This window comes from Leptomonas pyrrhocoris (genome assembly GCF_001293395.1).
Source record: "Leptomonas pyrrhocoris isolate H10 chromosome Unknown, whole genome shotgun sequence".
Taxonomy (NCBI): domain Eukaryota; phylum Euglenozoa; class Kinetoplastea; order Trypanosomatida; family Trypanosomatidae; genus Leptomonas; species Leptomonas pyrrhocoris.
The window spans coordinates 1,791,043-1,802,570 of NW_015438359.1; the positions used below are offsets into that span (position 1 = coordinate 1,791,043).

Here is an 11,528-nt window from a genome sequence, read left to right on the forward strand (position 1 = left end):
TTTCCTCTTCTTTGGTGTCCCGTGTCTTTGTTTTATCCGCTGGTTTTTTTCGGTGGATGTTATTCGTCTCAGAACACGCGAGAATCACGCAAACAAAACCGGCGGCAACGTCAACTTCGCCTACCGTCTGTGCGACCTCTGGAAATCGCAGGCAGCTTCGCGATGCAGCGGCGGAAATACGGTGAGAAGGGGAGTTTCGTTTTTGAAGGGCTCTCTCCTCTTTCTTTCTCTCCTGGCTGCGTTGCAAGGTCTTACCTCCGCGCTGAAAACGTGCAAGGCGCTGTGTTGTGCGATCCGTCTACCTTCTGTAGACCCTTCAAGTAGGTGGCAAATTGAAAATGTCGACGAAAAGGCTTATGATCTGGCAGGAGAGGTGCACACATCCTCTGCACAGCTTCTGCTGTGTTTGTTTACGCCTTTCGCTGTCATTTTCTTTCTTTCTGCCCTCCTTTCCCAAACACTCACGCACACACCTTCAAATTCATCGTTCTCTTTTCCACTCTTTTGAATTCTTCAAAAATGCTGAGTTGACCCGACACTCACGCATTCCAACAAACGAAAAGCAGTCGCTGTTTGTTTTGGACAGCACGGCGAATAGTAGTCTCCGTTGTGTTTGGTTGATAGGCCGTTTCGTACTTTCGGAGTATATATAAGTTCTCCCTCATTGTGCATAGTTCCCCGTTCTGGTCACCCGAAACACACACACTCTCTCCCCCCACACACCCACACACCCACAAGCACACCACCACCGCCAGATCTTATTTTTGATCTCTTTTTTATTTTTTTCTTTGTTGTTGTACGACGCGCAGCGGAGCGAATACACCGCCGCTTTTGTTCTATTCCTTTTCCCACTTCTCCGTTCCACTGTACGCGTGCACACAAACACCAACCTACATCGTTCTCTTTCCCTCCTTTCCTTTTTTCAGTGTCATTTATTTTCTTTCCTTTTCTGCTTGTTCTCGTGAGCTGTATCGCCCCCCTCCCCCCCCGTGCACGTCGAACAGCACGCGACGGCTCAGCAACAGTCGCGGAAAACAACCAAGCAACGAAGAAAACAAAAGCGAAGAGCAGATGCCGCCGGTACCCGCAACGAAGGCGGCTACGCCGCAGCCCGCCTCTTCCACCCAATCGCCCGCGATGAAGGCCGCGGCGCACAGCGCAACCACCCCCTCCACTCGTCCCACGCCGCAGACCAATGGCAGGTTCGCCACGTCGCCGGCCTCGCAGCACGCGGGTGGCGGCGGTGTTGGTGGTGTACCGCCCGCTGGGTCAGCGGGACGGGTCCCGCCGGTGGGGGCGGCCAAAAAAGGCTTTGCTCCTGCGCCTGCCCCGTATGCGGCGACGGGCGCCATGAAGAATATCTCGACGCCGTCGACAGCGCCGGCGGGGGTGAGCCCCGGCAGCCGTGGCGTGGGCTCCACCAACGCGGCAATGCCCAACTCTTCCTACGGGACCGGCATGCCCCCCTCTGCGTACGGCGGCTCCTTCATGCCCCAATCCGGCGCTGCTGGGCCAAACATGGGTGCCGGAGACGCGTTGACGCCCGGTGGTGCCTACGGCAACAGCATGTTCGGCATGCAGAGCAACGGCCAGATGTACCCAGGCATCGGCATGAACAGCATGTACGGTATGCAGCAGAACGGCGGGAATGGGATGTACAATTCCGGCTACGGCACCTCCATGATGGGGCCGCTGAGTGGTGGCGGCGGCGGCAGCATGTACGGCATGGGCTCTATGGGTGGTGGAGGGGGCAGCATGTATGGCATGGGTGGCCCAATGGGTTCGATGGGCGGCGGCTACGGCTTCGGCAGCTCCTTTGGCGGCTCCCTCTACGGTGGCTCGATGTACGGCGCGACAGGCTCTCTCTACGGCACGGGCGGAAGCCTGTACGGTAGCAACGATGCGCGGGCGATCATGGGCAGCATGTACGGCAGCCGCAACGGCTCCATCTACGGCGGTTTCGGCTCCTTTTACGACGTTGGTGGGCCGCACACGAGGCTCGGCGTCGTGCGCAAGTACTCCATGCCCGGCTTCTCCTACTCCTTCGGCTCGAACCTGGGCACTGCGGCCTACCACCGCAACTCCTTCTCCGGTGGCTCGGCCTACTCCGGCAAGCGCGCTAACAGCTTCCGCGGAACCAGCAAGATCCTGCAGGCGGACGAGCAGGACACGTCGACGGAGCCGAGCGAGACGCGTGGGATTCGCATGACGGAGCGGGCGAAGGCGATGGAGGAGGGCACGGCGGGCCCGCGTCGCGGGACGACCGGCGTCGACAAGGATGGCAACACCACCAGCAACGACAAGACCGCGACGACGACGACGACGACTGACCGCGAGGGTAGAACGCCGGGGTCGATTGTGAGGAAGCGCGCCGCCGTGGAGGCACCGAAGTCACCGCCGAGCACGCGCGCTGTGAAGGCTGGTGTGACGCAGGCCCCGGCGCTGTCCACCGACTTCCGCATTCACAATGTCGCCGTACTCCAGCAAGATGGAGGCAGTAACAGGGCGAGGGTGACCAAAAAAGGCGACACCTGCGTGCTGGATGGCACCTCGTACCCGATGGACGAGGTGCTAGAGTACACGCCGACCGACGGCGGCACGCCCGACATCAAGTCCCGCTGCATTCGCGACATGATCGAGCACGTAATGGCGGGGCACAACACCGCGGTGCTCGTCTCGGACGACGGCAAGGCCACGGCAGCTGCGACGGCGACGGTGGAGTCGACCGTGGCGCAGTTAATGGCGGAGCTGAACGAGACGTCGCGCAACACATACGCTGAGGTGTCAGCCAGCATGTACGGCCTGCACCCGAACTCCATGATGCGTGACCTCCTCGTCGATGGCGCCCGTCTCAAGTCGATGGAGGCGGGCAACTCGCCGCTCTTCGGCCCTGCTCTCATGAATGTCACGTCAGGGAAGATCAGCTCCGGCGAGGATTTCAATAAGCTCTTTGAGGCCGCGCTGAAGCGGGGAGAGAAGGAGACGATGATGGTGTGCATGCTGACGGTGAAGCAGGTGCGCGGGGGCGTCGCGGACGACAAGGAGGACGTCTTCGTGTCATCCGTCTTCATCGGAGTCAGTCGTCGGGGCCCGAAGGGCTACCACGACGTCGTTGACAAGGTCTCCAGCTCCCCGCACGAGCTCTTCCGCTACGCCGTGGAGGGCCCGTCGGTGTGCGTGCACGTCATCGCCGTCAGCCAAGGCCTCCGCGACGGCCAGGTGCTGTCAGACTGTGCGAAGATCGGCGAGGTGCAGAACACCACCCCGCGCAGCGGCAACGTTCGCCGCTTCGTCGACTTCACACAGGAGCAGCTGAAGCGCATGCGTCAGCGTAGCGACACCGCCACCGGCGCCGACAAGCGCGAGCTCGAAGGCCACGTCCAGCGCCTGAGCCAAATTCTTGAGGACGCGCAGAAGATGCTTGCGGATCCGAAGAACACGGAGCCAAAGCTGTACCGGCTGCAGAACGAGCCGCTTAGCGTGCAGGAGGAGTCGCCGAGAGAGGTCGGCAACGCTGCCTCGCCTACCTCTGCGGCAGCGACGAAGCAAGATGCCAGCAAGGCGGAGGAGCCGGCCAAGTCCCGCGCTGTGCCAATCGACGCATCGGAGAAGGCAGCGCTGTCTTCGCCGCAAGCGGACCGGCCAAGCAGCACGAACGTGACGACGGTGGCCATCGTCTACAACCAAAGCGCCCGCGCCTACTCGGTACAGGACCGCACCATCACCGCCGGCGGCCTCCCTTTCGCTGTGGAGGAGGTGATTCGGCGTAAGGACGTGACGGCGCGCAAGATGGAATGCAAGGCGACGGACAAGGTGCTCGCCGCCTTTCTGAAGGGCTACAACGGCGCCGTCGTCGCATCCGACAGCACGGCAGTGGCAGCCAACGGGATGGCCTCGCCGACGATGGCGGTCGTCTTCGCCGCCGTCAGCGGGGCCCTCGCGAAGGAGGGCAGCAAGGGCGTGCGGGTCGCCGTCGCGTTGGTACGCGACACAGGCGACGCTGTCGATCTCACAAGCACTAACTACGGTGCCGCCGCCGCTGCTGCCGGTGCAGCCAGCGAGGTCGAGGTGTGGTCCTCTCCGCTCTTTGGCCCGGTGGCGCACAAGGCCGCCTTCCACCCAGTGCGCAGCACAGAAGAGCTGCAGCGACTGGTGGACACGGCCCGTGAGAACGCCGCCACTTCGTCGTGGGATGAGCACTGCGTGGTGCACGTCACTGTTGTGCACTGCTTTGCAGAGAAGGACGACATCCTCGTCTCTTCGTTGCTGGCGACCTTTGCGTCGAACAACTCGAAAGCCTACAACGAGGTCCTGCAACACCGCAACGGCAGCAGCAGCAGCAGCAACCGCGGCTTCAGTGACCTTTACCGTTACGCCTTTGGCGGTGTGGCGACCACCGCCTTTGTGGTGTCGGTCGCCGAGGAGGACGAGGTGGGCGACGTGGTCAATGCCCTCACCACACAGCACACTGCCGGCGCCGTGCGCAACCGCGCGCCACGGCAGGGCAGCATCAGCAACTTTATCTCCTTCACCACCGCCTCGCTGCAGAAGCGCCGCGACTACCTCGCTACGCTGGGCACCGACTCTGCGGAGCGGCCGGCGGCGCAAAAGGTTGTCACCTCGATGGAACGCATGCTGGACGACCACAAGCAGGTGATGGCGGACCCGGATCGCAACTTTCCCCACACCTACGCGGCGGAGAGCGGGGCGTCGAAGGACAGCGCCGCCTCGCCGCCGTCGCTGGTTGAAAAGGCAACAACGACTTCTCCTTCGGCGGCGCGCAGCGGTGCACGCAGCCGCGCCGTGCCCGTGGCGGAGGCAGCGACGGCGACAGCATCAACGCCGTCGACCAGTACGGTTGACGCGGCACAGCAGGAGGACCCCGCAGCATCCGGCTTCACGGAGCCGCGCGTCGTCGTCTTTGTCGGCCGCGACGTGGCCTCCGCGGAGAAGAAGATCTCCCTGGGGGACAAAGACTACGCGGTGGACGAGGTGGTAACGCGTGCGCCGAACGGTGGCGACTCGACCGCTGTGGCGGAGATCCAGACGCGGCTCTCCAGCGTGCACAACTGCGCGCTCGTCTCCGCCTCGTCGGTCACGGCTGCAACGACCAAGGAAGAGCCGGTGTGGCCGATCTTCGAGCAATGCCTGCGCAGCGCCATGGCGGCCGGCAAGCCCGGCGAGGACGTCCGCGCAGACCTCACCTTCGCCGTCGTGTCGGCCGACGAGGTGGTGGCCGACCTGCTCGCCGAGGACCCTCCGGCCGCGTCGCGTCCGCTGGAGGTGGCCTCCTCGCCCATCTACGGCCCCCGCGTCACCGGGACGACCACGGCGACCGTGCAGAGCGCTGATGAGTTGATGCACCTGATGGCGAAGGTGCACGAGCGGGCGGCGGCCCAGCTCCCGGCAATACACCACCACGGTGCGATGATGATCGGTACGGCCGTCATGCGTCGTCGGATGAAGGACGGTGATGTGGCGGTGGCGTCGCTGACCGGTATACTGACCGGGGCCTCGGTGAAGGCCTTCCACGAGGTCCTGGAGAAGGAGCAGGTGACCCGGCGCATGTTGCTGAATTGCGCCTACGGGGGCCCGAGCGCCACGGTGACCATCTTGAACCTCCGCGACGAGGATGCGTCGGCGCAGGACATGGTGTCCACAGCGGTCGCGCTCAGCAAGAAGCAGCGCAACCTCGTCAGTCGCTCCGGCAGCGTGCTCGCCTTCATCACCTACACGGAGGGCACGATGCAGCGCGAGCTCGTCCGGGCAGACGCGGCGACCGGCGAGGCGAAGGAGCGCCACCTGCAGAAGGCGGAGCGTCTGCGCCCCGTCGTGGCGGACCACCGGCGGCTGCTGGAGGACTTCAACGCACCGGTGCCCGCCTACCTGGGTTCTCGCAGCACCAAAGGGGAGCGCGACCAGACCCCGACCGCGGCGAATACGCCCTCTACCGGCGTGCGGCGCAGCTCCGGCGGGGCCCCGAACACGCCGGGGGCCGATCGGTCACCGCAGCAGCGTCTGTCGGCGACGCCCGCTAGCAAGCGGGACGGTGCCGCCGGTCCCAACCGCATTCGCTCCATTGTGGTCATCACCGCCATCCGCAACGCGCCCGACGCCTCCGGTCCCGTTGCCAGGGTGGAGCGGGTTGACGGGACTCACGTGAAGACGACCGTCGCTGGCGCCGCGCGCGAGCGCGAGTGCGACGAGGTGGTGTCCCGCGTGGACGCGTCGTCGCCCGTGCGGGCCGACCTGCTCCTTTCGGCGGCCGAGCAGTTCGTTAGCGGGTTTAACACTGCCGTGCTGTGCTGCGACCTCGGTGGCTCGAATGCCGGCCCGACTGCGTGTGGTCGCCTCGTCCACAACATCGTGGACACGAAGCCCGCCCACTCCGAACTGTACTACGCCGTGAGCGGCATCCGTGGCAGAGAGGCGCGGGATCTACTGCAGGCCGACAGCGCGTACGCGACGATGAAGGTGGCGAACTCGCCCATCTTCGGCCCCACGGTGTACGGCGCAACGATGCCGCAGGTGACGGAGGTGGGTGCGTTTGACAGCGCCCTTAGCGCTGCCGTCGTGGCGGCCGCGAGCGACAACGCGATGGTCGTCGTGAACGTCGTGCTCAAAGCGATCCAAGAAGGCAGTGGGCGGGGGGATGTGGTGGTGAACAGCATGTTGGTGACGCTGGCCACGGACCCGCAGGCGTACACGAGTGTCGTGAGCGCCCCGCTCAAGTCGGACCGCAAGCTCTTCCAGTACGCCGTGCATGGCAGCTGTTACACGGTCGGCGTGCTGGGTCTGCCGGATCGGGTTGCAGAGGAGGGCCTCGCGGAGTGCCTGGACACCTACGACAAGCTTCGCACGACGGAAAACCGACCCATGCGTAACGGCAGCGTGCGTCGCTTCCTCGCCTATTCGATGAACGCCATGGGCGATGTGAAGCAGAAGTTGTCGGACGCGACAGACGAGGGGCAGCGCGCGACGTACGCGCAGCGGTTAGCCCAGCTGGAGCTGATGGTGGCAGACTCGCGCGCCTTGTTGGAGTCGCCGCAGGGCCGTCCGCTGAAGGTGTACCAGTAAGCAGTGTTGACGTTTCGATTTAACAGCGCAGGCGTTCTTCTCTTTTAGGGTGTGTGTGTGTGCTGTGTGTCTGAGGTCAACAGGTTTCGCTTGATTTTGCTTGTCAGTGTTCGTTTGTGCTTTTTTTTTCTCATTCCAAATGGTAGATGCAGTTTTTGGCTGTTTCTAACGTTAAATCCTCTGTGCCCATAATTACTCCCTGTTTCGACTATTCCAGTTTGTTCGGCCAAATACGCTGAGCGCAGATCCACTAACCAGTGTGTACAACTCGAAAATGATGTGTATATCTCGACGGTGAAGGTCTCGCATGCTTGAGCACGCGCCTTTGTATCGGCGCCTTGAGTAAAGGTTGCCCCCGATGCATATGTCAGAGCTACCACGATAGGGGCTCGATTATACTATTTTCATTTGCTTTTGTTTCCTTTGCGGAGTCGGAAGACGGGAGGAGTTGTGCCACGGTATGGCCGGTGCGTAGTGTTGTTGCTCACCACTCCTCCTCATTCTTTATTGATGTAGTTGCCATTTCTCATCGTTTTATTTTGGTACTGTGTTCATCTTCTTTGTGTTTTTTGTGCTCCTCGTTGTGTTTCGTCACGTAGAAGAGAACTGTGAAACGGTTTTTACCTTGACGCATGGGCATTTGCCTTTTCCCGATCGCTTCTCTGAATGTTAGCGCGCGGATATATGTACCTGTGCGTGTGTGTGTAAGTGATTTATTTATTTATTTATCGCTCTCCTAGCTTTGTCTCCTGTTGTGCTCCCCACGTCTGCTTTGCTTTCTCTGCCGCTGCGTTTTGGTCACGTTTAGGCACTCGCCGCACTTCTCCCCGGAGGTCGCCTTCCGCTTCGGTGCTGCATTTTTTAAGAAAAGAAAATAGTTGCAATGCAGACTCTTCGTTGACGGCCGGGTAGCCGAAAAAAAACAACAACGAAGGAAAGGAAAAGCTCGTTAGAGAAGCGTTTCAGCAGTAACATAGTTTGTTTTTCCTTTTGATGAAGATAAAGATGAGTCTTTTTTTGTGATCTTCTTACTTATACCTTTTTATTTTTCTTATTTACTCGTAGATGTCTGTGCAACATGTGTGTCGTTTCCGTTTCCGTTTCCCGTCTGTTTCCTGTTTTTTTTTTGTCTTGTCTCTCTCTCTCTCCTTTGCTATATGTGTGTTGCTCACCGTCTCGTGAGCAGTAATTTACCAGGGAAGAATTCTCAACTTTAGCGCCGTGATTTAGTTGTCATAGCTCGAAAGTTGATGTTTTTGTAGTTTTATTATCACTTTTTTTTTCAGTTCTACAGATTTGGTGCGCATGCTTTTCCCTCTGTTTTCATTCTTCATTCTTTTGTGCAATCTGATATCATAGTTTTGATGGATTTAAATACGAATACGTCAAGATCAGAAAAATAATAGTACAAAGAACACAGTGTTGTCGAAGGACGAGGAATGGAAGGTAGAACACGTGCACACACAGTTTTACCAGCAGCTCTCTCGAGTAACAACGCCCACTTTGCTCCGCGAGCAGTCACAGACACAAAATTCAAACAGAGTCTTGAGACGCTGTGTTGACGGGCGCGTACACGGAGACGAGCGATCATTTCGCGCTTCTGGATGTTGTCACTCCATGTCGGGTGGAGCCCGCAAAAATAAAAAAAGATCAAGACAGATGCGAAGTGAAAATAGCATTCGATTGCTGTCTTTCTTGTCCTGTATCTTGATGCAATGGAAAGAAGAAGTTCTCCGCGTTGATGCACAAAGGGTTATTCCAATGTCACGGAACTTCCCCTTTCATTCTTATACTTCCTCGCCCTCTTCCCTCTTCCTCTCTCTCTTTTTCTCTTATTTTCCTCGACGCCGCTCTCGTGCTTTTGCCGGGTGCACACCGCTCTCATCGCGTTGCCAATTCTATTGATTGCACCGGCAAAAAATATATATCACCAACAACACACAACTAAAGGATTCGAAACGACACAACGTTTTGTGTATTATCTGACTTTTCCCTCGCAGGATCTCCGTTGTTTTCGTTTTTGTTTTCATTCTCTCTTGTTCTCGTTTTTCACCATTGTCTACTGTTCTTATATCCTTTTTTTTTCTTTCAGACCTTCCCACCCGTGCCTTCGCCAACACGAACAGTAGCCAGACGCAGACCCGCGCTGACGTTGTCGCACCCCTTTACGGTGCACGTGCTGTTGCATTGTCGGTGGAAAAGCGTAGATTTTGCTTCGGCGTCGTCTGCGAAAAGGACAAAAAAGAAAGTCAAAGAAAAGTGCCACTGAAAACTATTTTTCTTTTTCATAGTGGTTTCCCTTTCTCTTTGTTATTATTATTATTGTTGTTATGATTATTATTGACTCTTCTTCTTTTTTATTGGCTGATTTCGTTTCTCCTTCCCTGAATTGCTGCTGATTGGAGTGCGTCTGTTTTACCCTCTCCACAGCATCTTACTGCGAATTTGAAGATCTGTGTCTTTCCCACTCCCTCTGTTTTTTGTTTTATTTTCACTGTCGCCGTTGATTGTTTTTGCCGTAGCGTTGCCTCCGGACTTTGTTCTTCTTCCGTGCTGCGCACCACCAAATAAATATCGCTAAAAAAACTCAAGAAGGAGAAGCTTACTATTCGCAGCCATGTACTACGGTGGGTATGCTCAGGGCTATGCCGGGGATCAGGGCTACGCCGGGGATCAGGGCTACGTCGGCGATCAAGGCTACGGCTACCAGCAGCAGCCGATGATGCAACCGATGATGCAGCCGTACGCAGCAGACGCCTACAACCCTTACAGCCAACAAGACGCGTACGCGCAGCAGCAGCAGCAAATGATGATGGGGGGCGGCGGCGGCAACTACCCGGGCGAGGGCCAGCACGTGCAGGGCTACGTAGAGCCGCCCGTCGACGACGACGATCGCGGCGCCTCGATGCTCAGGTCCAAGAAGAGCTTTTCCGGCCCGCCGCCGGGGTCGGAGCGGAGGCAGAGCCTCAGCCGCACCCGCTCCACCCACTCCGTCAAGAAGGGCGAGGGCAGCGGGATGGCGCGGCACGGTAGCGTCTTCATCAGCAACCGTGAACGCGACACGCAGGTCTCCATCAGCACCCGCGGCGGCATGAGCATGCATTGCGTCGGCGACGACGCGGAGGACTTCAAGGAGTACTACGGCGACATGGCGTCCCGCAACGAGGAGCGGAAGATGGATGGGCTGAAGGCGATCAAAAGTTACCGTGGTGACATTGAGGACGGCGAGGACGTCGGCAAGCCGCGGCGGGTGACAAACCGACGTAACGTTGACGGACGCTCCGCGACGGGCTACGGCGGCATCAACTTCAAGCGACACGCAGCGATGCGCAACGGCGAGCAGTGGGGCGACGTCGAGATCCGCATGCGCGATGGCACGAAGCGGCGCGAGCTCGACACCGACTTCCCACAGTCGCAACCGCGGTCCCAGCAGCCGATGCAGCCGCAGATGCCCATGTACCAGTCGGCGGTGTGTATGCCCGTTGTGGAGGAGCCGCCAGTGATGCCGCAGATCTACAGCCAAGAGGACATCCACTCCTACAGCAACCTCAGTGATGCCTTCGCGGAACGCGAACAGGCAGAGGAGCAAACCGACTTCTAAACAACCGCGGCATCGAACAGCGGCGGACACAGTGAGAGAACAAAAATGCCTGAATAAGAAGTGCGGAAAGCGGTGCGGAGCGACCACCAGAGATGCACTTGAACAGCTCATGAAGATGCGATACGGGGAAAACATAGCTGTTCCTCATAACAACACTGGCAGCCTAGTTGTGTGTGTGTGCGTCTGTCTGTCTGTCTGCGTATATGTGCGCTACGCCGTTTGGAATATTGCGTTGCGAAGCTGCGTTTTTCTGTTGCGTACGGCTCTGCGGTGATTCCCTCGGCGTTTTGTGTGTTTGTTGTTCTCATGCCGTGGAGCAGGAAATCGCGTAGGCATGTGTTTCTTTTCTTGGTTTTCTGTAGTCTTTTCAATGTACTTTAATTTCTCTGTTTCTCATCTTTATTTATGTGCCTTTTGTTTCTCGAAGAAATTGGAACGGTCTGAACGCGGTGAAGAGCGAGGCTGTAGAGTAACTCCTTTTTTTTTTCTTAGGAGGAGATTGGGGGGCGGGAGGAGAAGGCCGTTCGCGTTGATGTTCACCGCTGCTGTGGTAGCACATCTTGAACTCTCTCGTCCGTTCCCCCCTCCCCCCGCTTTTTGTCTTTTTTTTGTCTTGGTAACACAACACAAAAGAATAAGAAAGAAACAGCAACGACAGGAAAATGCCCTTTAGCGTACCGTGCAACAGCCGACTTAAAAAGCCTCGAGGAGTAGATGAGTTGTCTTCCTCTTTCGCCTTCACAGTTTGTGTTGTTTAAAACCCAATTTATCTTCCCTTTCGCTCGTTGCTGCGTAGTCTCAACTTCTCCGTCTCGGCTGCTTTACTTTTTGGTTTCTGTTCTTTCTGCTG

The 11,528-nt window shown here is 58.2% G+C and overlaps 2 protein-coding genes across 4 annotated transcripts; both read left to right on the forward strand.

Annotated features, from left to right (window-relative positions):
• Positions 1-525: 525 nt before the first annotated feature.
• Positions 526-7,077, forward strand: ABB37_02385 (putative mitochondrial hypothetical protein; the record flags this gene model as incomplete). Of its 3 annotated transcripts, none has more annotated exons than XM_015799364.1 (1): positions 526-7,077. In XM_015799364.1, exon 1 carries the CDS (start codon positions 1,138-1,140, stop codon positions 7,075-7,077), a length of 5,940 nt encoding a protein of 1,979 aa, XP_015662842.1. In that variant the 5' UTR covers positions 526-1,137. The 3 variants fall into 3 exon arrangements, with proteins under 3 accessions (XP_015662842.1, XP_015662843.1, XP_015662844.1); XM_015799365.1 differs by having other exon boundaries at positions 562-7,077; XM_015799366.1 differs by having other exon boundaries at positions 565-7,077.
• A 1,948-nt stretch (positions 7,078-9,025) lies between these two features.
• ABB37_02386 (hypothetical protein) lies at positions 9,026-10,678 on the forward strand (the record flags this gene model as incomplete). Its single annotated transcript, XM_015799367.1, has 1 exon — positions 9,026-10,678. Exon 1 carries the CDS (start codon positions 9,695-9,697, stop codon positions 10,676-10,678), a length of 984 nt encoding a protein of 327 aa, XP_015662845.1. The 5' UTR covers positions 9,026-9,694.
• Positions 10,679-11,528: the final 850 nt, after the last annotated feature.